Source organism: Trichogramma pretiosum, unplaced genomic scaffold (genome assembly GCF_000599845.2).
Source record: "Trichogramma pretiosum strain Unisexual culture from Peru unplaced genomic scaffold, Tpre_2.0 scaffold86, whole genome shotgun sequence".
NCBI lineage: Eukaryota > Metazoa > Arthropoda > Insecta > Hymenoptera > Trichogrammatidae > Trichogramma > Trichogramma pretiosum.
Genome location: NW_019640815.1, coordinates 13604 through 41517, shown reverse-complemented (window position 1 = coordinate 41517; position 27914 = coordinate 13604). Strand labels below are relative to the sequence as shown.

Below are 27914 nucleotides of genomic sequence, written 5' to 3'. Positions count from 1 at the left end.
TCTCGAAAATTTTTTTTTTAATAATTTTTTTTGAAAAAAATTTTTTTATAATTTTTTTTTTTAAACTTTGCCGGCTAGGTGCTACCGCACCTCTTGATCTACTACTTGTCGTACTGTTATGGTAGTAAAATGGTTATAAAATAAATGTGATGCATTATCACGCCCATAAAGATACTATAAGACATTTTTTTGCTAAAAAAACTTGTCCAAACGCTTTGAGGAATTCTACCAGGGCCTTGATACGAAGAGAAGAGAAGAAAAACCCCTGATCTTTTGTTTCTTTTTTTTTCTTTTTAATTATGCTATAATCGTTGAATAAATTTAATTACATTAATCAAGTGAATACTGTATGCATATATTTATCTAAACTCCCTGTAACATTCGACAATAACGAACAACAGCTATATAGTAATGTATGCACCGAGAGTAAATTTGTCGTGCCACACACATCGGCGGACGAATTTCCTTCCGCATAGGCATAGTACAATATGAATGAATATCATGTACGTCGTTACAATTTTATACAATTGAAAAATTGAAAAACAAAATGCCCCGCCGCTCCGCGTATAGTTTCACCCTCTGCGCGTAAACTCGGCGCGTCGAAAATTCAAGTCTGAATGACGGACTGGCCGTCGTTGGGCGGCGAATTGCTCAGTATCACGGCCGTGCTCACCACCGTCGTGAGAAAGAAGATGAGCAGCAGGACCCGATCGCCTACCAGCGCGACCTGCTTCCACTCGAGCTCGGTGCGCTCGCGGCTGTCCTGCTCCAGCAGGCGTCGCTCGTTGCGCTCGATCGTCGCCTGGACGCGGCCGATCACGCGCGACCACTGGCCGTTGCCGCCGTCCAGAGTCGTCGATGCGTTATTGTCCTTGCTCGATTCTGCAGAGAGGATAAGTGGTTTTATAAAACAGTCGGTCGAAAGACAATTATGTATATGGGCAAATCTAAAAAAAAGTGGTTATCGTGTGTCTTGGCTAATACACGGGCAATTGGCGGTTAAATGAGACCCACCAAGCTTGCATTTTTCATGTATTCTGTATTTAACTTAATCAATGGATAATTCAAAAATACCAGTCAAAAAAGGCGCAAAATGTAATTGTCATCACGCAAAAACGTGTTCAAAAATGAAGTAAAACGATATATCAATTTATTAACCATTATGGAAAATCCATAAGTTATACATAACGAGCAAAGAGAAAACTGTATCGCCACCGTCTTAATTTTTCATTTCTAAAGTTGTATTATTCAGAAAAATTGTTAATTTTACATTTGTCACTTTTTCAACAAAAAAACAACATTTCTATTTGGATAACTCTCAATAGAAGTAAAAAATCAGTATGGTGGTGGTAAAACGTTCTCGTTGCTTATCGTTTACAACTTTTAAAATGCTTTGGTAGCGAAAATGTTCGCGACAATGAAAAATTTTTCCGAACTCGTTGTTGCGTGATTACAATGACATTTTGCGCCTTTTCGGCTAAACATTTTCGAATAATCCTTCAAAAAATTTCCGAAATTGATCGAAGTTTAAGTTACGTACAAAATACATTAAAACCGCGAGCTGGGAGGGTCGAATTCAACCACTAACGGACTGGTTTAATCAAGACACAAGGCATGCATTTTTTTTAGAACTACCCCAAGACGAACCTAAATTCGGACTGCTGCGATCGTTGTTGGCGTGTCTCCGCGCTATGTAAGCAGCAGCAGCGGGCGAAGGCGGACTGCTTCCTCTCATCCCTTCTCTGTGACTGCTGCTACTGCCGTGCATCGGACAACTATTGTTCCTCTTCGGCAACCCGTCCTGCTGCTGTTGCTGTGGATACTCCTCTTGAAACTTGAAGAAAACGACTCGGGACAGCTTGTCGAGGACCAGAGACTTAACGCTCGTGGGGACTCGGACGCCGCGCACGCCACGATGATGTATGTTGAGCGTGACCACGGCCAGGCCCGAGGCGAAAGATACCAGGCATATGCTCACCCCGTAGTACAGACCTTATACGAGTGTGAAAACAACACGTGAAAATTAGCGAAAGATAAATACAAGAGTGAGGAATAATTGAAATTTCGTATATTTATGTTTGAGGTAAAGTTAATTTACTGCAGTTGTACGAGCGTTAAATATATATTGCAGTGGACGATTAACTTTGAAGGATTCGGTACATGCGCGTGCAGCAAAGAATCATTTTTGGTAGAAAAATGTTTGCATAATGTAATTTCTTCTTATGGCTTCTTTTACATCGATAACTTCGAAATTTAGCATAATTTTTGCTTTACACGGATAAAACTGGTTGTTGTTTACGTCGTAGGTCATATTATATATGTCACCTGCATGAACTCGTGTGTTGCCCGCCCGACTCGCGGTATTTTGCCGTGCATATACCGTGATAGAGCTAGAGGGCTCTCTTAGCCCACATACAAGGCACAGTTTTTCAAGCAAGCGAGAAGAGAGCATATCGCTCTTGGTCAATCTTTCGCCAGGATAGTGTTCAAGTTAGTTTGATACGCAAAATCACCACAGAAAGATTGATTGCCGTTGAACTCTGAGTGAGAAAAATGAAATCGAGTGACATAGTCGATCGTGCTGTCAGGTAATTATGTCCATTTTATACAAACGATACATTTATAGTATATTTTACACCTAGGGAGTGAAAAACTGGAAAGTCTCAGAGCACGTGTAATTTATCATCCGAGGCGAAGCCGAGGTTGATAATCACGTGCTCTGAGATTTTCTTTTTTCGCTTTATAGGTGCAAATACAATTTTTTGAGAATCCCCCAGCCTAAAGTAACATTTTGGTTTTACTCAGCGGGAGTAAAATGTTCCTTTAGGTTGGGGTAGCACAAAAAATGTATTATAACCTAACACTTATTTACTGGTTTTATGTTAGAGTGAAAGAGGAGCCTAGTGACGTGTCGCTTATTCAAAATAATCGCAAAATGATTGACGAGAAACCCGATCTAAAAAACTTTCAACTCTTACCACACCCACTGGAAAATTCGGTAAGTGTTGATAATTATAAGTATTCCTTCGGGTTTTAACTGAAAATTTTAACGTAGTTTTGATTTTTCAACAGATCAATATCCTTGGAAAATGTGACATTAAAGTTAAAAATGAACCCGATGACGGAGTGGAAATAGTTGTTGAATGCGAAGACGTCAAGCCTAACATTCATTTATTGGCAGTCAAGAAAGTTGAAGAAGACTCTCAAAATTTCATGCAGGATATGAAAGATACTGATAGTTGTGAAACTCAAAATTCAATCATAATAGAAACTGCGGAAGAAGCGAAACAAGAAAGTGTTGGAGAACAACTGAATTTGAATATAGACTGTGAACTTGTCAAACGATATAAAATAGGAAAAATTAAAAAAAAGTTTAACAATGTGTGTAACCTCAAAACACACATCGGTACAGTGCATAATGATACAACCAGGGCATGTGAAATATGCGGAAAGATATTCGCACACAGAAGTAGTCTGCGTAGGCATGTCCAATCAATACATCAGTGTATTACCCACTCATGTGATATATGCGGAAAGTCTTTTACTCAAAAAGGTAATCTCAAAATCCACGTTGAAACAGTCCACAAGGGTATCACATATGCGTGTGATGTATGCGGAAAGTCTTTTACTCAAAAAGCTCATCTCAAAATCCACATTGAAGCAGTCCACAAGGGTATCACATATGCATGTGATGTATGCGGAAAGTCTTGTACTCAAAAAAGTAATCTCAAAGCCCACATCGATGTAGCCCACAATGGTGTCAAACATGAATGTAATACATGCAAAAAGTCATTTTCAACACAGCCTGATCTTAAAAGACACATCGATGCGGCCCACAATGGTATCAGAAATACATGTGATAAGTGCGGAAAGTCATTTTTACGCAGGTCTTATCTAAAATTTCATATCGATTCAGTGCACAATGGCGTCAGACATACATGTGAAATATGTGAAAAGAAATTCACAAGTAAGTACAAACTCTTGGCCCACGTCGATGAGGCGCATATCGGCGTCACTCATACATGCGGTGTATGCGAAAAGACATTCGCACACACGAGCAATCTCAAAAAACACATCAAGAAGGTACATCATTCACTCATCACAACTAAATAAACGTATAAAATTTAATATAAATAACTATGATATTTAACGTATAAATGTAATTTATTCGTTTGGAAGACTATTTGAAAAATATTCATTTATAATAATTTTATTTAAACCTTCAATATTATTTAATTATTTAAAAAAAGTGTTCAATTTCTTAAAAGTCAATAAATTTTTTGGAGAAAAATGAGAACATATTATTCAATTTGAAGCTAATAACATATGGCACTCCTCGGGTCCATGTCTACGAGTTTTTTTGCGACTTACTTAACGTCCTGCACTTCAAAACTGTTTTCTCTATGCATCACATCAATTTTTGAAAAAAAGATGGATAACAACCGTTGTCCAAAACAATTCAAAACCCAACATATCAAAAATTTACTACAACCCAACTCTCGTCGTGCGTCCGATTCGTTTAAAAGCTCATGGTCCACCACTGCACCGAATTCTCCGCGCGAACTAAAACTTCTGCCGCGTGGAAGGATAGAGAACTCAAAAATCGAATTAAAGTAATCTGCTCCGCCTCCCACACACACATATATACGCGCGCGAGACTGGCAATCGTCAGCCTCTGTAGACTTATAAACTTACTTATCAGCGGCGTTTTTTCGGTCGGCGGCAGAGTCTCCCTAATCGTCATGAGGAAGACCGTCATCGAGAGCAGCGCCGAGATTCCCAGCGTGACCTTTTCCCCGGACTCGGACGGCACGTAGAACACCAGCAGAGCTGTAACACACATACACACACAGACAAAAATAAAAACTTCGTCTTGTTTTTCAGAAACTGTACGTAGCTGCAAATTTTTTCCCTGCTGCTCGCTCAGCGCACACATGCACGTAATATAGTGCAGAGGATTGTAGTAAGTGTCAATTTCAATCGAAATCAAGCTGGCTGGTTTTTTCCCTCTCGCTCGCCCGGTTCTTTTCATTTTACAACGCGTAGTACTATGCGCGCGTCGAGGCCCGGCCGAAAAACTCCGCGCTTTCAGTTAGTAGCTACGAAGTAATTGGCTCTCGGCGAAATCCATTCTCTCTCTCTCTCTCTCTGTTTCGTCGTCTAGCTGTCTTTCTTTTTTCGCGTCTTTATCTTTTTTTTTTTTTTTTTTTTGTGTGTGTGCGAGCTCGCGAGTATAAACGCGCGCGGCCCGAGTTACGCACGCACCGCCGGTCTCTTTTTATCCGCCTTTGTTTAACAAATAAATCCTTTTTCCGAATCGCATTTTCAAAGAGACTACCTACGCGCGGGAAAATCGGCCACGCATACACATACACACAGCTTGAAAAAACGAGATTTTCGCGTGGAAAGGAACGAAAAAGTAAAAAAAAATTAATTTCTCAAACGGCGCGTCGAGTGACAGAGGGAGAGAGAGAGAGAGAGAATGATTAGTTGGCGAGGTATCGAAGCGCAAAAAAACAATTCCGTTGAGTGACCGCGAGCGAGTCGCAGCAGTGGATACAGACAACGGCAAAAAAGTGTATAATAAATATATAAACGCCGCGAGGGAAGGGGTTGGGTGGGAAATGAAAATCGCTCGTCACAAAGTGCATGTGTATATATGGGATATAGATGTAGGGCAGAGAATTGAAAATATTTATGATGACGACGACTAACGTACGTACGTGTGTTTATTTTATTTCAGCTCGAATTATGCTTTATATAATGATAGAAATAAAAAATTGACGCGTATCCGCTCGCAGTGTTTATCCTCGTGAATTTTTAAAAAGGAACAGCTATTATCGTCATTATAATATGACAGTTGAAAATTTCGTCATCGTCATATTGTATATCACGAATTTCACACTTGGCCGTAAATACGTCACGCGCGCAACGATTTCGACGGAAAAAAAATCATCGAAAGGTGTCGCCGCGACTCGTCCTCGATAAAACAATATCGAGCGAATTAGGAAAAAGCTCGTGAATATATAGTTTCTCGCTCACGCGCGCCCCAAGATTTTGATTAACGATGTACATTACATGAATAATTAATGAGAGAATCGATTTTGCAGTGTGCAAGTCTGTAATTCATCGCCTTTATATATCGTCATATATATAAGGCCGCGAGATTTTATCGAGTCTTTTGTCTCGGGCTATAATATAGATATATATTATTTTATCGCTTATAAGCTATATACCCCCGAGGAGGCGCGGGCGCGTAGACGATCGAGTCGTCCGTAAATTCACGCTCGACTTAATCGACTCCTGATATCTCTATATAGTAGTAGTGGCGTCGCAAAATCGGCACCGCCGCACACCTTGTGGACATATAATCCAATCATTGGTCGCAAATGAATTATACGCGCCACAGATCGATAAAAAAAAACGGTGAAGAAGAAGAAAAGGAAAAAGAAAAGAAAAGTCGCGCCAATCCTGTATTTATAATTAAATAATTTGTAAAACGTCTTTTATCTATAGATACCGATGCCGTTGATGAGTATGCAGGGCAGAATGAGATTGAACACGTAGAACATGGGCCGACGCCTCAGCCTGATCTCGTAGGTGATGTCCGGGTAGGGCTCGGGGCAGCACGAGTAGTACTCCTCGTTGCGCTTCGCGGTGAAGTTGACGAGGTCGAACTCGCCGTTGGGCTGGTAGTTGCTCACGTCGCCCTGCTCGCTCTGCTTCTCCAGCTGCAACTGCATCGATTTTATATTTTCACACGCATTACTATGACGCTAGCGCTTTACCTCAATCGCTTCCGTGGTAAAAATGTTGCATTTTTACCAGGGTTACGCTCGTTCGGTTTTCGGATTATTTATCAGAAATTTTGGACAGTTGCAAAAATTGTAAAAGTTGTTTTTACCACACGGAGAGAAATACTACATTAAATATCAACACATTTGCAAGCAAATATTACTGTATTCGCTAGTACAAGTGCCCCACAGTCGAACTATGGGTATTTTCTACTATATAGATGCTAAATATGACTATAATATTCAGTTATTTTTGTAACTTTGTACTTCAAAAATATTTATAAGATATTCTAAAAATTGCTATATTACATAGTGAAAATTGATATGTAGAAAATTAAATATAAAATACGAGAAAATTTGAGGATGAGTATTTCAAAATTTATTTTGTATTGTAACAATTTTTATCATATTCAAAGCTTTTCAATTTCGTCAATAGATGTAGTATGGTAAATTCCCACAAGTAGCAGAAAAATTTCCGATTGGTATATATCCGATTGGTAGAACAATTTTTGTACAAACTGCCGGTTGCATTAATATTGATACTCGACTGTTATTAGGTAGATTAGATTTCTAGAGACAAGTGAGTGTTAATTTGTAAATACCGACGAATGGAATAATCCCATGATCACAGAAACCAGGGTTAGGTCGAATACTTTGGGCCCTCAAAAAATCGAAAAATCATCTCGGGAAGCCACTCAAGAAAATTATTATTTTAAAATAATTTTACCAATCTAAAAAATACTGCATACCGCACTAAAAATTACTATGTCACAAAAAAAATTGAATACATATCGACTATGAAGCTCTTTTTCTAGAGAACATAGCAATATTGGCTAGCGAATGTGTTGATATTTAATATAGTATTTCTCTCCGTATAGTATTGATTCAACATTCATTGAAGAGTCTATTAAATAAAGTTTTTTTATAGGGTGAAGTAAGTTTTGTTTTTCTATGATTTTTAGTTTTATGGATTATTGAGCAGCTGAGATGTACATGAAATTAAATAATTTAAAACACCATTTAATAAAATGATATAGTATAGTGAAAAAAACCATTTAGTAGTACTATGTACGTACTACTGTAGTACTTTTTTATAGAACTATATCAGTACTGTAATAGTCCTTTTATAGTACTATAATAGTGCTATTATTGTACTTTTTTTTAGCAATCTAAATCAGAAATGTCGGGGATCCAATCACTTTATTCAGCTTCACTGCGTAATATATAAAGAAGATGTTTCGTTCTATATCTAATATCTCGCGAGATTCTTCGCGGTTATTTTGAAAAATTTCGGGGGATTCGCGCGTGCGACGATGCGCTCGTCCGGGTCAAGCCGATGCAAATTCAATTAGTATCGATGAAACCCCAAAAAAATCCCGTACCATTCTCGGACGTATAACGAGCGACGACGGTGAGTTGCAAAAAAATCGTCGTCGTCGTCGTCGAGCTTTATTGTGGTGACACGCGCGATCATAATCCGATTTCGCGAATTTTCATGTTGCGCGTATCATTATAGGTATATATATGGGCTGAACCAGAGTCGGCGCGAGCGCGATGCGCCAAAAAATAGAGATGCAGAAAGAAAATTATGTACTCTTTAAGAGTAAAATTTCGTGGATCTACAAAGGTTCAGAGTTGGATTTTCATTTTTCAAACTTTATTCTTTTAAACTGGTTAAACTAGGGGTGAGTATGAAAAAATGGTTGTAACGTGATTTTTTTATGCAGAATTTAATGAGTAAATTCAAATTCAATTCAATTAAGATCGTGCAATGTTATGTATCCTTCGATTAGGATAGAATTGAAATAATACAACTTTTCCTGAAATTTGATCTTCGACAGACAAAAGGCCACAATTCGATAGCATAAATAAGATAAAAAAACATGAAAAATTCATGAAAAATGAGGAATAAGCTGTAACTCTGTAAAAGTACATTATTTTTTTCATTTCTATTTTTGACGTATTTACCTCATATATATCGGCCGGGACAAAGGAGAAGCTAGCCTACTTTTTTATGTTCGTCACAATTTCGCTTCAAAACGAGCGAAATGATTGATAAGCAGATGCATACAAGAATTACATTATAATAATCCGTACGCGATGTCGCGAACGACAGTTTTCAAGTTTTTTTTTTCTCTCGACGAGATCGAGTTATACATTCGAGATATTGAGAACGATTTCGGATTTTTTCGATTCGCGTACTATATAGCGTGTAACGGCGTATATCGGCTTACGTTATAAATACAAATCGGGTTCCGCTCGCGTCACACAGACACACACATATTGGCATTCGATCGAGCGAAAAACAAGCTCACGCGCGCGCGAATTTCGAGCCAATATATAATACTAGCGACGAGAAATAGTACAGTATAGGCTTAATAATCCCAGCTTTTACCCGGAGAGTTTGATTAATTCGTTAAGCATGTATCACTCGCGCATATAAACGCGCGTAATAATAATGATAATTCAACTGTCGAAATGCGACCGGCCGAGCACACAGAGGCGGGATGAAAAAAAGCGCAAAAAAAAAGATTCGTACAGCAACGCGATTGCCGAGATGTACACTCGCTGAATTCTAGATTGCCACACAGGGGCTTATTTCGTGAAATTTACATCGCGTCGCAGAGAGCACGGTTACTACCACTACTACTATAACCGCTACCACCACCACCGCTGCTGCTGCGACTACTACCCCAATTTCCATCCTATCCGTAGCAGTTGAGATTTGTGCATATCATCGTCATCGTCGTCGTCGCAGCAGCATTGGGTAGGGGTAAAAAAAATTCGTTCGTGCGTTAAGAGATTATAAAAAAAAAAGATAACTTCTCGTTTTACGTTGTTGTAAAATTATTATAAAGAAGCTCGCTGCGCTTGTCGTCTCTCTACCCCCCAGAGGCCGCGCGCCGAAACATTTTAAAGCTCCTGGCACACAAGCTCTCCTCCCCCCAAAAAGTAGCAGCAACAGCAGCAGCGAGTCATTAATTCCTCCCCTCCCCCCACACGACCACGCGAGCTCGAGGTTCGATACGCGCAACTCGTATTATAAGTAAGTAATTAACGTCGTCGGGGGCCTTTTACCGCAGGTGGCGCGTGTGATATGTCACGCACACACACATCGATTCGCGACAAAGTGTACCTCGAGGAATTTTAATTGCGTTGATATAACGAGGCTGCAGAAAAAAAAGCACACCCGCCCGCAAAGAAAACCACGCACCCGTGAGCTTGAGCTTGTGTGTGTGTGTGTGTGTGTGTATTAGCTTCCCGACCGCCGTGTGAGCTGGGCCGTATTAATTTAGTTTCCCGCGCCACTGTATATATACGCGCGTTGAAAACTTTCGGAGGCGGACTATTATGCGTGTGTGTATAGCGAAGCCTTATCATTTCACGCGCGGCAGCGGCGCAGCACGAGGATTATAAATTCCTGTTAAATTTGTGTGTCAGGCATGATATACATCGTATAAACGCAAGAGTATTTATTGATACAATAGAACAATGTAATAATTAATTGATTAATTAATTAATGCGTATAAATAATTAATTGATTGTGGACGTTAACCTGATAGCCGTCGTAGGTCCAGGAGGCCCACTTGAGTACGCAGCGCTGCTCGTCGAACGGGAAGTACTCGACGTCGATGTCGCAGCTGCTGCGAAATATGCCGTGACTGAGCCAGACCACCTCGCCCGTGTGGCTCACTATCACGTTGGTATTGATCACCGCCGAGCTGTACTGCGGATCGGCGCTGCATAGTCGTCGTTGGAAAGCAAAAAGATGATAATAAAAGAAATCAAATTATCGATGGTAATCGTTATAACGTTATTTTACATCTTTTCCGCGTTCTCGCGCGCGAGCTGACGATATTATATAATATGGAAATCGCTCGCGAGTTGAAAATTTTGATTAATGCGCGCGGGTGAGATTTCTCGGCGGGAAGCCGAAGGAGGAGAAGGGGCAGCATTATAAGATATCGTATTACATCGCAGCTTTTCTTCGGTGCTGCTTCGGCGAGCTTTCTCGCTGCACTTTGGGGGGCGCGTCTCGAACTTTTGGCACTATACTGCTAAGAGAGAGAGAGAGATCTTTCTCTCTCTATCTCGACGACGCTTTTGAATTTCTTTTCAATTTTCTCGTATAGGCACAATGAGAGCTGCATCCTCGAGCGCGCGGCTCTCTGGACGATAAACTTTTTGAATAACAATATGAAACGATAATCAATGCCGCTCTGGCTTCATAATTCAATATTTGTCAGTTATAAAAAAAAGCTCTCTGGCCTCCCTGAGGCATTAAAAATTTGTACGTATAACTTTAATTGCCCTCCGAAAAAAAGAAAATAAAAAAAAAATAGAAAATAAACAATCGTTTATTAACGCCGCAATTACCAATGAATAATGCACGCGCGGCCGAAAAAAAAAGAAAAAGAAGAGAGAGCAGGGGGTATACGCCGACACACTCACTTGTTGTAGAGTATAGTGTCGGGCCGCCATACCCTGTTGTAGGGCACTCGTATCACTCGGATGCCCGCGTACTCCGAGACGTTCCAGCGCAGATGATGATCCGTCCAGGCCTGGGTCAGCCAGCAGTTGGTCGTCAAGATCTGGTTCTTCTCGTCCTGCGAAATTATACACGGCGATTATCGTATTATCATTATAACGTATAGCCGCTCATTGTGCGTGTGTGTATGCGATAATCGCTCGCGTCGATCGTAGTCTCGTGATCGCGAAACGAATCGCGCGACGATAGAAGAAGAAGAAGAAAGAGAGACAACAAAAAAGAAGTAGCAGAACTCGTTTGGCACTCGTTCGACGGATCGCGTAGTTTTCTCAAAAGAGCTACACCTCTGCAGTTTCGTCGGAGCCGATATAACTACATTCCGTTCGCTAGTGCTGCTGTAGCTGCTGCTGGTGGCTCGCTCGTACTTTTTCAATTGAAAATAAAAGCGAGATAAACGAGAGGAGGAGCCTGGAAAAATAAATAAAACAACGCGAAGGGTTCGCTGTACGCGCGCGACGTGCGGGACCATGGGTGTGTGGTCGAAATTGCAGCGGCTCGGTTGGGCCATCAAGTATTCCGTGGTGCTGCTCTACGTGCATCTGCAATTTTTGGCCATCGGCGGCCACAGCATGCTGCAGGACAGGATCACGCAGAGACGCCACAACAAGACTGGTATGTGCCCGCGCTGTATAACAATATAAAAGTTATCGCGCGCGATGCGCCGAGACAGCACGCGATAGCGATAAAGAAGCTACACGGCCTACGTTGTTTTCTAGTTTGATTTATTTTTTAATTTAATTCTCTTTATTTCGTTTGCAGAGCTGCCGAGACGATCGGGTCAGGTGGCGATAGTGACGGGTGGGGCCCGAGGCATCGGCATCAAAGTCGTGCAGATGCTGCTCGAGTGCGACATGACCGTCATCGTAGGTACGTAGACGAAGAAACTACATTATCTCATTTGTGAACAAAGAATAATAAAAATTGAGTGCCGTGTTTGAACCGTGATGATGGACAGGCATAATGTGTGTGCTATATGAGTAATTTTAAAATCTTGACGTATTCATTGAGCATCTTTAAAAATTTAACAGAATCTTTGTTTGAAATTTTTTGAGCATGTAACTTCATTATCGATACTTTTCAAGATAAGACTTTTCTGAGTATGCTGCAGTTAAAAATCGATTTCATTCTTATAAAAAAAAATGTATTAACTTTACAAAAAAAAGTTGGTGTGGACTTGAAATTTTCACAGAGTTTTCTTTCTGTTATGAACTCTTGGAAAGTTTAGTCTATAAAAAGGTGTATGAATTTTTGGAACTTTTTGAGAATGTTTTCTAAACGAACGAACTCAATATTTTCAAAATTTAAGTTCTTGCACATTTTACGTATGTCTTGTAAAAAACGATTGATTTTTTTTAAATAATTGTGATCGCAAAAAATGTGAGCCTTACGATAAGTATGTGTCTTTGAAAATGACAATCCTGCTCATGATTTAATATTTGCACGATGCCTGCCGTAACTCACTAAGCAAATTGCAATGAAAAAATTACCTTACTTTAAATTTCAAAAAAGACTACACACGAAACGAGCGTATGTCAATATTTTAGCGCCAATTGTTTTAGAACTTATTTATTTCAAAAGTATGTAGAGGAATCAATGATAACATATATATTGTACCGCTGCAGCCTGTCGAAAACCCGAAGCGGGCCAGAAGGTCATCGACAAGATTCGCAAATCCGGCGTCACGAGCGGCCGCGCCGAGGTCATGAGATTCGACAACGCCGACTTCAAGGTGGTGCGCGGATTCGTCGCCGAGTTCACCAAAAAGTACTCGCAGCTTCACGTTCTCATCAACAATGGTGAGTTCTTATACTTCCTCCTATACAGAGGAAACTACACGATAAGCTCCAAAATACATCTTTTTCATTTTTTCAAAATAAATCTTACTATTTTAACTTGATTACGTGTTTGAATTTCTAACAATGTATGAAGTAAAATGACTTTGAAGGGATTTATGTGTTTTTATTGGCATTCATACATAGGAATAGAAGAAATCACTTTCATATTATGTTTTACCAACGTTTAGCCGGCACGTTCGTCAACACGTACCAGGAGACGGTCGACGGCTTCGAGTGGATCTACGCGGTCAACTATCTCGGCCACTTCCTGCTCACCATGCTTCTGCTCCCTTCCCTGAGGCGAGCCGCCACCAACGAGCAGTGGGCGCGCGTCGTCATGGTCTCGTCCGTCGCGTACATGTTCGGCGACATCGACTTCGACGACGTCAATCGCAAAAAGTTCTACGTCCACGGCCAGGCCTACTGCCAGAGCAAGCTCGCCCAGGTGCTGTTCGTGCGCAAGCTCGCTCGCATGTTCGACGAGCTCTCCGTGCCCGTGGCCATCAACGCCGTGCATCCGGGCGCCGTGGGCACCGACATCTTCGACGAGACGACCTTTTACTACCTCAAGCCGTTGCTCAAGCTCGTGTTGAAGGTACGTGTAGAACATTTTTTCCGATTTTTCGAGGGGGAAAAAAAATTATTATATTTATACCGATTCGTAGAATCTGACGGAGGGCGCGATACCGATCGTTTACGCCGGGGTCGATCCGCGAATGGAGAGGATCAGCGGCTGGTACATGACGAACTGCCGCAAGGCCCGGGTGAAGAAGTACTGCGATGACGAGGCTGCCCAGGATCGCATGTTCGAGGTGTCGCTCAAGCACGTGGGACTGCGGGACTACGACTTTTTCGCCGAGTCCGTTTGACGAGCTACACGAGCAGCTAGCAGCGCGCGCGCAAAAAAAAGCGCAGCTCTTACGTCGTCGTATCGCTCGATACGTACGTTCGTTCTCTCTTGTACATATACTTTCCTCTTTTTTTTTTTATTTTAATTAGACAACTCAAATATGTATGGAATAATAAAAAACAGGATAGAGTCATCGATCGACGTGTTCGAGCAATTAATTTCTCACGTGTCATTAGCTCTACCGAGCGCACGCAAAAAACCTATCGTCGCGTACACTGTACATACATTAAATATTCACCGAGAATCATCGTAAAAGCGCCATCTATCCGTACGGCCGCGATCATTAAAAATATCTCTCTCTCCTCTCCGCGTACTTGCACAGCATCGCAGCATCATCGTCACTCGCGAATAAAGATCGAGTGCGTAGTCTGCGCTACGCCGCGTGAATTTACACGCCAGTTTCGCGCTTAAATATTTCGATCGAATCGAGATGTCGTCGTCGTCGTCGAGCAAGGACGAGGACAATATATTGTCGAAAATCGGCTGGTGCCTGAGCTTGGCCTACTGCTACTGCTCGACTCAGGTCAAGTTCGCCTGGCTGGGCTTGGCCGGGATCGTCGAGGATCGCTGGCACGCGCGCACCAACGCAACTGGTAAGTGTAAGCGAGCCGTGTATACCGTTATACTTATATATAGCACACACATGTGTATGCTGTTGCGTCGTCTGCCACATTATTTCATATCATATATAGAGATGCCGAAATTGACGGGCAGAGTGGCGATCGTCACCGGCGGTTCGCGCGGCCTCGGCAAGGAGATCGTCAAGATGCTGCTCCAATGCGACCTTCACGTCGTCGTCGGTAATGACATATAAAAAAAAAAAATAAAATAAAAAGTAATATCGTATCTCGGCGCTATTGACACTTTGACATTGGAAATATATTATATATCACGAAAGCTTGTCGAAATATCGCGGCTGGCGAGGCGGCCGTCGAGGACATACGCGGATCCGGGGGCGTGGAGAGCGGCATAGCCACGGTGATGTGCCTCGACAACTCGAGTCTGGCCGCGGTGAGGAAATTCGTCGAGGATTATCGGAGCAAGTTCTCGTCGAGACTCGATATTCTCATCAACAATGGTACGTACGATCGATTTTTTTGCGATTCGCATGATTGCGTCGTTAATTTTGTTTTTTTTTCATTATAATCGTGTAGCCGGAGTCATGTGCACGCCTTACAACGAGACCGTGGACGGCTACGAGGAGCAGTACGGGGTGAACTATCTGTCGCACTTTTTGCTCACGCTGCTGCTGATGCCGGCGCTGGCCCGCGCCGGATCCACGGATCTCGGTCATTCGCGGGTGATCAACGTGTCGTCCTGCGCTCATCTGGTCGGTGACGTCAGATTCAGCGACACCAACAGAAAGTAATTGTTATACGAAACGAAAAAAAAAAAAATAAATAAATATTTTTTAGCAATAAAATTTTGATAATTCCGATCCGTGTGTCGCGATTTAGAGATCTGTTCGTCACCGCCGAGGCGTACGCGCAGAGCAAGCTCGCCCAGGTGCTGTTCACCAAGAGGCTGGCGCGCGAGCTCGCCGCCAAGAGACTGCCGGTGCAGGTGTGCGCCGTACATCCGGGCGTAGTGAGCACCGATATCTTTCGCACGACCTACGTCAAGTACCTGCGGGCCATCGTCGATGTACTCTTCAAAGTCAGTATTAAAAATGATCGATATATATATTTCAATTTTATTTCGTTATATCGTCGTTGTTGTATTGTATCTGTCTCAGAATCTCGAGGAAGGCGCCGTGCCCGTGGTCTACGCCGCGGTCAGTCCGCTGATGGAGAAAAAGAGCGGCGTCTACGTGAGCAACTGTCGCGAGTCCCGCGTCAAAGCCATCTGCAACGACGAGCTCGTCCAGGATCGTCTGTTCGATCTGTCGCTCCGACAAGTCGGTCTCGAGCGCTTGCCGTTTTGAGACAATTTTTTTTTCTCTCTCTCTCTTTTTTTTTTTAATGAATTTTCTCTCGTCGCTACGACGACGACCACGACGAGATAAAGAAAGAAACGGTGTAATTAAAAAGAGAGAAAAAAAGAAAGATGCTCTGTATAAACTGTGTATATTACACCGGCGTACTGTCACGCACAAAAGCTCTCGAGCGCGGTTGAAATTCCAGGATATATATAAATGTGTACACTGCGCGTATATACCGTTACACGTATAAATGCGTAATTACTTTTACCCTTCTTTTTTTCATTTATTTATTTACCGTGTACATTTTCTTTTTCTCTGCGATTCATTTTATATCGAGAATCTTGTTAATTTTGAGATCCGAGATAAAAAAAAGAAGGTAAAACTCAACTTCGACGCGCGAGCGACAATGGACGAATTCCTGTATTATAAATTTTCCTCCCTCGCTCCCTCCATCGATCTATCTATTTCATTATAGTACTTTTGCTCGGCTGCAAAAGCTGCCGCGCCGCGAAAACTTTGCGTATAACTACTACTACTATTACTGCTGCTGCTTCGCTCGTGTATATAGGCGCAAACAATGCGGCGCGCGCGCGAAGCAAAGTGCACTCTTCGCGCTCTCCTCCTACTCCTTCTCTCTTTTTTTGAAACGACGCTTTTTCCAGATGTGCGCGCTCGCACGCACGCAAAAACTTACTTTTTTACTTCTTCGAGAGCCACTCGGCGCGCGCGCGCGCATAAAACGAGCGAGAAATGGAAAAAATGTTTTTTTAAGTGTATTTAGAAAATTACTTTTCGCCTGTGACATGTATATTAAAATCACCGCGCTACTATATACTTATCGCTATGTACTGCATCGCCTCGCCGCTGCTACATCGCGAGTTATTATAAACGTCGCGTCGTCGTCGTCGTCGGCGCGCGCGTGTTTATCTTTCCCCATGCGCTTTTAATGCAGATCATCGTTGCGGCAGTGAGTTTTGAATAATGATAATAATATGGGGAAGCGGGGGAAGGAGGAGCTCGTTACATTATGCAATGTAATTCCACGAGTCAAATACAAAGTGTATACAAACGTTATTATCCTCTCGACGACGAGTTTGCGGATATACGCGGGTGTACATAACGAGAAAAAAGAAACGTACGAACGGCAATATTTCCCGAATAATAATCGCGAGTAGCCTACTGGCGCGTATATCGTCGAAAACTTTCTAAATATCACGAACCACATGGCAGCGGTAAAAATTTCATTAACATCTCCGAAAAAGATTTATTGAGGTAAGTATACAGCTCTGCAACCACGCGAGTATCAGGAAAATATTTGATTCACGGTTTTTCTGCGTGGGGGAAGGAGGGCGTTAATATTGGCCAACAGTAGCACACAAGCACACATACACACATATTCACATATTTTATAGTAGTTATAAATATATCCATAGCTTACCACGTCGATAATGTGATGTAGCGCCAGGCCGAAAGCGACGACCAGCGGCTCGGATGAATTTTTCGCCGGCCTCACCGCCGCGTCGTAGCCCTCGAGCAGGTGCCTCGTCAGCCTATACTCGTGCTCGTCGCAGATGCCTGCGTTGGTGGGTGGATCGGAGGCGCACAACATTAAGACAAAGATTGAGATATAGAGAGGAAAAGTCATCGTGTATACGAGATTGAAAGAGAAAATATCTAACGACGCGGCGCAATATCGCGCGCAACGCGAGAAACGAGGGGAAGTTTTACAATGAATAAAAAACAAAAAAAAAAAGAAGTTGAGGGAAGAAAAAAAAAATGATACGATCGTCGAGCGTAGCAGTGGCATTACAAGCTTCGAGGCTTTGATAAATCGCTTCTTCCAACAACTCCATCAAGGAAACGGGCAGTGGCAACGGTAGCAGAGACAAGACAGAGAGAGAGAGAGAAAAATGAAAAAAAAGTGCTGATACACAATGGCTATTTTCCTTTTTCTCCTTATGTAATATATCCCAACCCACGACTCGCAGAGCGTACGTAAGATATTCAAACGAGAAAAATGTTTTCACCCGCTCCTCAGCTGTTTTTCCGCAAAAAGATACGTATCTGTCGTAAAGATATCGAAAACGAATCGTTATATGGGCGGCGATGGCCTGATTTTTGACAACGACGACGTCTGCTGCGGCTAGAGCGAGAGATAAAGCGGAAAAATGACGGTGAGATTTTTTGTTTTCTCTCTTCCTACGTCTCTCTCTCTCTCTCTCTTTCTGGTAAGGGGTAAAATCATTATTTAGCACGAGCAGATTTTGTATTTGTTGTAAAAATTTCGCGCTTCGAAGCATGTGTTTCTCTTCGGCTTATATTTGGGATATATATGTCCTGGTAGAAATGTTCAACATTGATAATATATCAAAATGCTTTCAGATGCTTCAATTTGTTATTGGCTTGCTTTTGGAAATTTTTCCTATTAAAATTATGAAGCGCACTTTAAATGACTTGAAACAGACAATGTAGTCCTGTCTTCAAAGACGAATTTGAATTCGACATTAACGCTTTGAAACCTCACCACTAGATGGCGAGTAGCATCATTTCTGCAAATATGCAAGTGGCAAAGTAAAAATGATTGTATATAAGTCACGGCACGGATTTCATTGTAGGGACATTTGTTTCAATAGAAATAGCGAAGAAAATGAAAACCAATTTTTTCGATTCGTTAATTGTTAATAAAAATTTATGAATAAATTAACGAATAAACCTAATAACAATTTATATAGCCTTTGAGTAGTTAAAGGGATTTTCCACTGGTTATTTCAAAACCTTCATTTGACCTTTTTTGACTGAGCTACGACACTTTAAGTTTAGACATTTTTCGCTCGGGCATGGAAAAAGTTGGAAAGATTTGACGACTGTATATTTTGAAACGTACATGAGGAAATTTTTCTTAACGCACTCACTACCGAACACTTTAAATGTACAATATAATCGTTGATTTCTTTATAATAATGAGATTATAATATTCTTATTCTTGGTGGCAAGGAAATAAATAGAGATTTTCGTATGAAAAGTGAAAAATACGTATAACTTTTGAACAGGATCAGCTAGGATTTTGATTCGAACGGTCTTTTCATCTGTGATTGACCTACTAAAAAGTGGTGCAATCAGTTTTGGTGGCCATTTTGATACAACCTATACAGGCTTCAGGCCCACCGTGAGGAGTTATCATTCTTTTTGACTAAGTAAAAAATGATCATTAAATAGCGACAATTAAAAAATGTCGAACATCGTATGGCCAAACTATTAAAAAAAAAAAATATTGTCGAGCACTTCTATCCAGGGATGCTAATTAACGCGATAATAGCGGGCAGTGCTCTCGCAGCCTCTTTCACGCTATATATCGAAACGAGCTAATAACATAATGAGCCCCATAGATCGAAGATATAGAATTGGGTTACATTGTGCTTATGTACGACGTGCAGCATACGTTTCCATAGAGCACACAGAGCGATAAGCCGCGAATCCTCGCATCGACGCACCGATTCTGTCGAGACAATGGCAACGTAATTTTGGGATCGCGGCTCTTGTGTGCCTTTACCTTCTCCCCCAAAAATGATATAAAGTAATAAAGGTACGTACATCGAGATTTCGTCGAATCGAACATCATCATCAGCCCCAGCCCAGCCTAGCGGCTCACGTGAGCCACGTAATTTCCTACACACACACACATCGTGTGCGTTATAATTAATTGACGTGCCATTTATCATCGCGCGACGCGACAGTTATAATACGTATCTCAATTCTAAACGTCGCGTACACACACAGGCGCGCACACGACTTCGCTACATCGTACACGCATTTCGGGAAATTTATTCGGGGGAGGAGGATACCTTGCGCGGCGTATAATATACGCACAAGTTTCGCGTATACATACAAAGACTTTATTATATATAGACGAAGAGAGAGAGAGAGAGAGAAAATCAGAGAGACTCGACGACGAGGAGCAACTGCAGGTAAAATGAATCGACGACGAGAAAGAAAAGAAACGAAATTCATAATTAATTCGGTAAAACTTTGCCGAGAGCGACGAGTGAAGTCAATCGTTAAATTTCGGTGCTCTCGACGCGAATTTAGATATATGGTCAAATCCCCGAATAAAATACAGTTTAGTTGACAAAAAAAGGTGACATTTTTTTGCGTGCCCAGCAGCCCGGACCCAAGCCAATTTTTCCTAGTATTTCTAGGAGTGAGAAAAACGCTTGAACATGAAATTTGAAGGTAAGTATTATTTTTTGTCACCTTTGTGTTTTAGATGCCGAAAAGTCGTGCTTTCACGCAAATACGGCTTATCAGTAACAATAGTTACAAAATATGAAAGAAGAAAAATCTTGGAAAATTTAATAGAAGAGCAAATAAAATAAAGTTATGAAAAAATTTTAAAAAATCCCAGTTCAAGAATGTCAAAAATTGAAAAAATTTGAATAAAATTTTTAATTTTATTGATTGTTGTACTCGGTTATTTTTTCATTGTCATGAAATCAAATAGCAAGTATCGTTTACATTGCATAGAAATCAATGTAATGCTCTTTGGTAAATATTTAATATTTACTTTTATATTTTGAGTTAGTAGGATCTAAAGGATAAGTAGGTTCAATTTTCCTCTTAACATTTTTTTTCAAGTCGTTTAATTTATTTTTTACTAAATTTACAATCAAATAACGTTACAATGGAGTATTTTTGAAAAATAGTTCTCTGGTGTGCTTTGTGGAACAATGAATAATACAATAACATAAATAAAGTTGTGGAAACACATTGATCGTTATGAAGAGGTTTGGCCTGCAGCCGCCAAGCAGATATTGCACAGATCTTGGTTGTCCAGCTTCTCCAAGATCTGTTCGCAGCAGAGAATCGGCAGCCGTTTGCGAATCAACTCGGAGAAAGGATCCAGTGCCCAGCGTCGAAAAAATCCTCTCGATAGTTTTTCGCACAGATGCAAAATACAATTCTCCTCATTCTTTTCTGAAGTCACCATCAATTTATAATACTGACCCGCGAACACGAAGTAGTCCCTGTAAGAGAGTAGCTTTTCCTCCTCTTTGGGTCCTAAGTGGATGAGATCGTAGAGCGACAGACTCGGAATGATCATTGCCATTTTTGCCTGGCTCGCGAACTCCTCATCATCACGCAGAGATTTTTTAAGATCCGATGACTTTTCAAACAAATCGTGTTTAGCAAAGAGTTCCATGATCGAAAGGGCGTCGCTTCGGCTGAAGCTATATCCTCTTGCCTCGAGCTGTTCGGCGACGGCCAAAGCACCGGACGCTACTCTCATTTTACAGGTCAACGATGAATCGATTAAGAGTTCCATATCGATTGAAGTTGGAAAAATGCCGTTGGTTACAACTGCGCCACGATTCAAGAGCACATCGACGGCGTTTGGCAATAGATTGGCTACGGCCAACTGCAACGGTGTCTTACCGTCGCTGTCACGGGCGTCAACCTGCACCGCCAGCTGCCTTTTATCACAGATCTCAAACAAGATCTGGACGAATCCGTCGTCGCGGTCTCTGCGACAGACAGCGTGAAGAGGCGTCGTGCCGTACTTGTTGGCCAGATTCGGATCTGAGCCCTGTCTCAGTAGGGTTTTAAACACCTTCTTGTCGCAGCCGGGCATGGTCAAATGCAACGGCGTGTCACCCATCCTATCCTGGACATTGATCCTCACCGGTCGCTGCTTCTCGGCGCTGTACTCGAAGATCATCTTCGTTATCTCATCCCCGTAGAATTGGTTCAGCAGGGCGACGAGGTGCATAGGAGTACGACCCATTTCGTTGGCGACATTAGGATCAGCGCCGCGTCTCAGCAGCAATAGGACCACATCCTGACGGCGGAACTCCGCAGCCAGGTGCAGCGGCGTCCGACCCTCATTGTCCTGGGCGTCGATGTGCACCCGCTGACGGACATCGTCGCAGACCACCAAGAATTCGTCAATCGTGTTAATAGAACAGCAGTCTCTGTACTCGCACATCTTGTGCAGAGGCGTCGATCCCATCCGATTGGTTGCGTTCGGATTGGCGCCGTTTCTCAGCAGCAGCTCGATCGTTCGTCTGAATTCGTTGTCGTTGTCACGGGTCGGCGAAAGCAACAAGTGTAGCGGCGATTCGCCCGTTTTTCTGTCGATGCAATTGGGATCCTGACCAAGCTCGAGGAACTTTTTCACCACGTCGTAATTGGCGAATTCGCAGGCCATGTGGAAATGCTCCGAACGGCTCTCCTTGTCGAAGTAATTCGCATCGAATTCGGCCCATATGTCGAAAAGGCAACGAGAAACCTTGGGGTCAATGCTGAGTTTATGCCCGTCCCATGAGCCCGTACCGACTAAACGTTGCAACAGTCTAACCTCGTCGGGATCGAGCTTGATGGCTTCATTTCTGATCTTGCTCGCTCGGATCGCGTACATGATGAATCGTTGATATTCCTCAACGCGATGGTAGTCTTTGTCGAAGAGAATACCTTTTGCGGAATCCGCGATGAGACGCTTGATTTCTTTGGGTTGAAATTCCCTCCAAAGATTAGAAAGTTGGCCCTTCCAGTCACGCAAGCACTTAAATGTTTCTAAATTAACGTTCTTGGCCATTGTTCACACTCGCACACGATTATTAGTCGCTCACTATATAACAAAATATATTTCTTTTTTCCACAAAAGTCACTTGAGGCGCGGGCTGCGTTTTTTCTCGTTGTTCACACTGCCGCGTTCGAACGTATACTGATCTCCACATTCAGAGAGTAAAAAACACATGGCCGAATCATTGAAAGTGAAAGCCAGGTTGCAGTCGAAAGTAACCGTAGATTTCGTTATTGTGGAAAAAACGCCGCTTCGGATGCTCGAATTACCTTCTTTTCTTATGAGAATTAACATGAGAAAGCGACAAGCTGCTCTAACCCTCGTAACTAACAGACGGAGCACATGGCACTTCGTTACTTTCATAAGCTTTCTAATCGTACACCGATGTATTAGTTCAGTGCAGTTGGCTAAAAAATGCCCGTTTCTCGGCATCTGGTAATTAGTAGGACTGTTCGAGTACTCGAAAAAACTCGACTCGTCGAGTTCGAGTCGAGTACTCAATTTTTCGAGTACTCGAGCTTTTTCGGGTACTCAAGTTTTTTTGAGTAATCGAGTTGTTTCGAATACTCGCAATATATTTAAGTTTTAAGTAAATAAATGATGAATCAACAGTCTCTAGACCTTTCTCTTTGTGTGTACTCGAAAAAAATCGATTACTCGAAAAAAAATCGAGTACCCGAAAAAACTAGAGTACTCGAATTTTCCCGACTCGACACGAGCTCGACTTGAACTCGGCGAGTCGAGTTGGAATCGAGTAAAACTCGAAAAATCAGCCCCAGAAGTGATGTATTCTTGCTGCGTAATCCATCTCGTGATTAACTAGAGCGATTTTGCGACGATCAATGCCGATAATTGTTGTATCGACTAAACGCTTTAGCCAAAATAACATTCATGAACTCAAGAATGCTCGTAGTACAATTTAAGTCTTGACAAAACCTAAAAATTGATGTGCTCAGAATTTTTCTACGAGTCTTCTTACTAAACTGATAGCAAAAATAGCAAAAACCAGAAAAACTTTTTTTTCGACTTGTTAATTGTCAACGAAAATAAGTGAATAAACGAATAATCCTAATACTAATTGATATGGTTAGAAAGGGCTTGAGAAGACCTTTCAAATGGTAGCTTCAAAATCTCAATACGACTTTTATTGACTGAGTTATGACGTTTTGAAGTTTACTCATTTTTTTCTTAGGTATGGCAAAAGTGATTGAACGGTAGTGTGAGTATATTAGTAAGAAAAAATCCGGGATAGTTTGTGATATTTCTGAGAAGCCAATGGCTTTATTATTATTTTTATAATAATATTTCCAAAATATTCAATTTTCACGATGAAAAATCAAAAATAAAGCAAAAAGTTCACTTTTCACGTACTGAATTTTTCGAGATATTTAGCCCTCAATGTTTGACGGCGATTTTCTCGCGAAAAAAATGTCACCTCCTTTTTTGTTTACGATACTGCATTTTATTTTGGGATTTGGCCGTATATAAATTTTCACCTGCACGACGACGACGACGACGACGACGAAGACGAGGACTCGTTCAATGTAATATGCAGATTTGGTAAATCTTCGAATTTTCGTCGGAAAATGGAGTACGTAGCAGCAGCACGTTGTATTAGGTAAACAATTCGTTAGATTTACCTTGGGCATATACCCGCACTTACTTACTTGCTATATATACCCGTACGGCGTTCATATATACAGTAACGTGTTGCACCAATGCGCGGCGCAGTTGAGTCAACAACAAAAGCCCATACACGGTAATACATAATATACGCAATTCGTCATGACGCTCTGCGGCGCACACACGAGTGTGTCAAATGTACATCCTCCAACAGCTGCTGTAGCTGCTGCTGCTGATGATGATGATCAGGATGACGATGTGTTGCTTCTGCGGGCGCCCCCGATTTACCACGTATTGCACACACACAGGCACGATGAATTCGATGTTTATTATAAAATATAAAATTGTAATAAATTATACGAATCGAGCGGTAAATTTGATTTTTTTCCACCGCGCGCGCGTGAAGATTTTCTTTTGCCAAGCTTATATTATATCGACTGTATGCATATAAACTGCAACAGGATGATAATTGCTCGGCACCGACACCAAAAGGCAATAATATATGTATATCGCAAGCGAAGCTAATAATAAGTTTTAATGGGATTCGAGTTGTTGAGCTGCTTCTGCTTCTGCTTCTGCAACTGCTGATGCCTTAGTCTGTGCTTGCAGATATATATGCACGCACAGACAGACAAACTATGCAAAGTTTTTAATCACACCCCTCGGTCGGTCGCGTCGCGATACATTCAACGTGTATATACATAATATTGTGTATATACTTGTGCGTGTGTTTGTGATATTTATACATCGGTGAGGGGAAAAAAAGCTTCACCTTTATAATTGAAACAATTGCTCAACGAAATAATCAACCGAAAAATCTTTTCTATCTACCACCCCCTTCCTGCGTTATGTATATAATATCTCCTGGCTACGTGCAGCGATGGAAAACTTCTCGCTCTCTCTCTTTCTCTCTCGAGCAAACAATTCCTCGAGTTTGATATTAAAAAAAAGACGAAAGAATAAAGTTGCGCCTAACGAAAAGAGCTCGATGAATAAAAAAAAAGGAGGTAAACTAAAGAAAACAATTCGTATTATATTTTTCGCTGCGCTAAAAAATTTTCGCTATACATAAGAAAGTCGCGGCGCGCGGAGACGCGAAGACACGTCGACACTTTATCCGATACCGCGCGCTCTGCTCTACGGGATGGAACATCATCGCGTCAGCTCAACCACGCGATATTGCCCACCCACCCCGACGAGAAAAGCCATTTTCCCTATCCTCCTAATTTTTTTTCTCTCTTCTTTTTTTTTTTACCTCGTACTTTCTTACATCGCTATGCAAAAGACCGCAAGAATTTTTGCCAGCTCGAGAGTAGAAGTGTAATTCGTGTGCGCCTCTGCGCGAGCGGGGTTGAGTATTACAGGAGAGAGAGACGCGTAGAAAAGAGACGCGACGGGCCTTTTTATATACATCCTGGTATTATTTGCATGACGTGATGAGACCGAAGAAATTTTCTTTCTTCTCTCTCTCTCTCTCTCTCTCTCTCTCTCGGGTGTATATAAATTAAAGGCTTTACGCACACACACACAGCTAGACGTAGAAAAGACACTATTATGCTCGAATTTAAGTTTAGGATTACGAGTCAAGAAAGGGTAGAAGAGAGTTGAGGACGAGATAAAAAAAAAACAGGAGAAGAGAGTCGCGCGCGGAAAACTCTACACGCGTTTATATGAGATTTTCACCGCGAAGTGGTTGTAACAATACATTATTAGACACATAAAAGGAGCTCTCTTTTTACCCTGCTGCTGCAGTACGACGCGCGCGCGTCAGCTCTTTGAGAAGCTTTTTCCCGTTGTTGTTTTCTCTCTCTCTCTCTCTCTCTTTTTTGCTGGTATACAGGCTATGTAAGATGCCGTGAGTCCGATTGTAAACTACTTATCGGTAAATCGATTTATTTTAGCTTAATTACTTTTACCGCGGCCCGAGATTGCTTATTTCTTCGTTCATTTGTCGTTGTTTTATTTTTTAATTAAACGTGATGATGATGATGATGGTCAAACACTCACCGAACGGAAAATAAAGGAGCAAAAGTCCAAGGAATCCGGCGTGAAACTGCGACATGTGTACTGCTCCGAGACATGAGGCCTTGTATATCTCGAGCGACGGCAACTTGAACTAACTCTCTCTCTCTTTTTCTCTCTGACACAGGCCTCTCCACGAGCACACAAAAATATACGTATATGTATATGTGGTATATATACAGGACGTTTACGTATACATGTAAAAGCACACCGGGGTTTCTCTCTCTCTCTCTCTCTCTTTACATGCGAACTACGTATGTACGGACGTTGCAAGCTTTCCTCTCGCACTTTTGCCCGTGGCTTCGAGGCTCGTCGCTTTTCCAACGACTGATACGCGCCGTCGGCTCGTCGGACCAGAGAGGACGAGCGAGCGAGAGAGCGAGAGATTTAGGTTCCCGCGCGCCAAAAGCTCCGCAAGCACACACAGCTTGCGCGCAGACGCTTTAAAAGAGCTCCTGCGCTGTCTCTCTCTCTGTGAGAGAGCAAAGCTAGAGAGGGACTATACTCGCAGGAAAACACTGCTACTACTACTACTGCTACTGCTGCTGCTGCTGTGCGAAAGCGAGAGAAAGAGCGAAAAAGCCGAGGAGAGAATTTTTCGCTTTATTCGGTAAAGTGAGTTATTAGTTAGAGATTATAGGGACACAAGGCGACGAGGACGCGAAAATATACGTATATCATTCGGCGTGACTCTTTCCTCCCTTTTTTTTTACGAAAAAAAAAAACTTTAATACACTAAAAAAAGATCAAAATATATAGTAATGACGATAAAATCGTTTTGATTTAATCCTTCCATAATCCAAATCTAAATTTTTTATAATGGATCAAAACTAAAAAAGAAGAAAAAAAAGGAAGAATTCAACTCTTAACTTCGTGGCCTCGAAATTTTACATACATTATGAATTTGATAATACGCACATATTATAAATGTGTGTGTGTGCGTGTGTGTGCACGCGCTATAGAAAAGCTCTGCGGGCGTTTGCAAACTTTCGTCCTGGCGCTCGCGAATAATTTTCCGAAAATTCTATAAACTTTTCGCCGAAAATTGAATCGGAATACATCACATGCTGCGTAGCAAAATATATAGCGAATGATGGCTCTCTCTCTCTCTCTCTCTGCAGGGAGTGTGAGAAAAAAATTACAATATCATACGTATATATCTCGCGCGAGTAGTTTCTACGTGTATGGTAAAGGATCGTCGAGCTCCCCGAAATTTCGACGAACTATCATTATTACTTAAAACGAGAAGTTTGTAATTGCGTTAAATGCGAGCCTTTTGCACGAATATTACCTCCCGCGTATCACTTGTGCTCGAAGGCGTGTAGATACGTGCAATTGTGTCGAACTTTGGCGTGTACGAGCGAGGCCGATCTTGAGGTGGTTCGCGTTTCTTAGCCGATTATCGCGTGTGTAAATCACTTCGTTCGTTAAATGATCAAATATCAAAATTTTATGGCTAGTTTTTTGGTCATTACGAATGGATATTTATTGATTAAGTGTAATTTGCTAAAGTGTTTTTTTGCCACATTTACAGACCCTTTTTTGAAACTGTAAAAAAAGTACATCTAAATCTGTTGCACGAAGTACTGCAATGAAATCTTAAAAATATAATAATTTTAAAATTTTAATTTACAGCATGATGTGGTGTTTCTTAAAGAAAAAATCAAAGAACTTGAAAAGCAC

The 27914-nt window shown here is 41.6% G+C and overlaps 2 protein-coding genes across 5 annotated transcripts; one reads left to right on the top strand and one right to left on the bottom strand.

The window, feature by feature from the left end:
• Positions 1-351: 351 nt before the first annotated feature.
• LOC106657576 (neuronal acetylcholine receptor subunit alpha-7-like) lies at positions 352-26564 on the bottom strand. 2 transcript variants are annotated; one of them, XM_014379170.2, is made up of 8 exons: positions 26217-26564; positions 17448-17584; positions 11247-11401; positions 10351-10534; positions 6521-6737; positions 4696-4830; positions 1648-1992; positions 352-882 (listed from the first exon to the last, which is right to left on the bottom strand). In XM_014379170.2, exons 1-8 carry the CDS (start codon positions 26269-26271, stop codon positions 608-610), a joined length of 1503 nt encoding a protein of 500 aa, XP_014234656.1. In that variant the 5' UTR covers positions 26272-26564; the 3' UTR covers positions 352-607. The 2 variants fall into 2 exon arrangements, with proteins under 2 accessions (XP_014234656.1, XP_023317865.1); XM_023462097.1 differs by lacking the exon at positions 26217-26564 and having other exon boundaries at positions 17448-18022.
• Positions 11546-16696, top strand: LOC106657577 (retinol dehydrogenase 12-like). 3 transcript variants are annotated; one of them, XM_023462104.1, is made up of 6 exons: positions 11546-11955; positions 12103-12210; positions 12966-13139; positions 15243-15453; positions 15546-15744; positions 15824-16696. In XM_023462104.1, the coding sequence occupies exons 1-6, from the start codon at positions 11811-11813 to the stop codon at positions 16010-16012; spliced, it is 1026 nt and encodes a 341-aa protein (XP_023317872.1). In that variant the 5' UTR covers positions 11546-11810; the 3' UTR covers positions 16013-16696. The 3 variants fall into 3 exon arrangements, with proteins under 3 accessions (XP_023317872.1, XP_023317870.1, XP_014234657.1); XM_014379171.2 differs by lacking the exons at positions 11546-11955; positions 12103-12210; positions 12966-13139 and adding exons at positions 14248-14681; positions 14781-14888; positions 14987-15166 and having other exon boundaries at positions 15824-16672; XM_023462102.1 differs by lacking the exons at positions 15243-15453; positions 15546-15744; positions 15824-16696 and adding exons at positions 13367-13773; positions 13844-14523.
• Positions 26565-27914: the final 1350 nt, after the last annotated feature.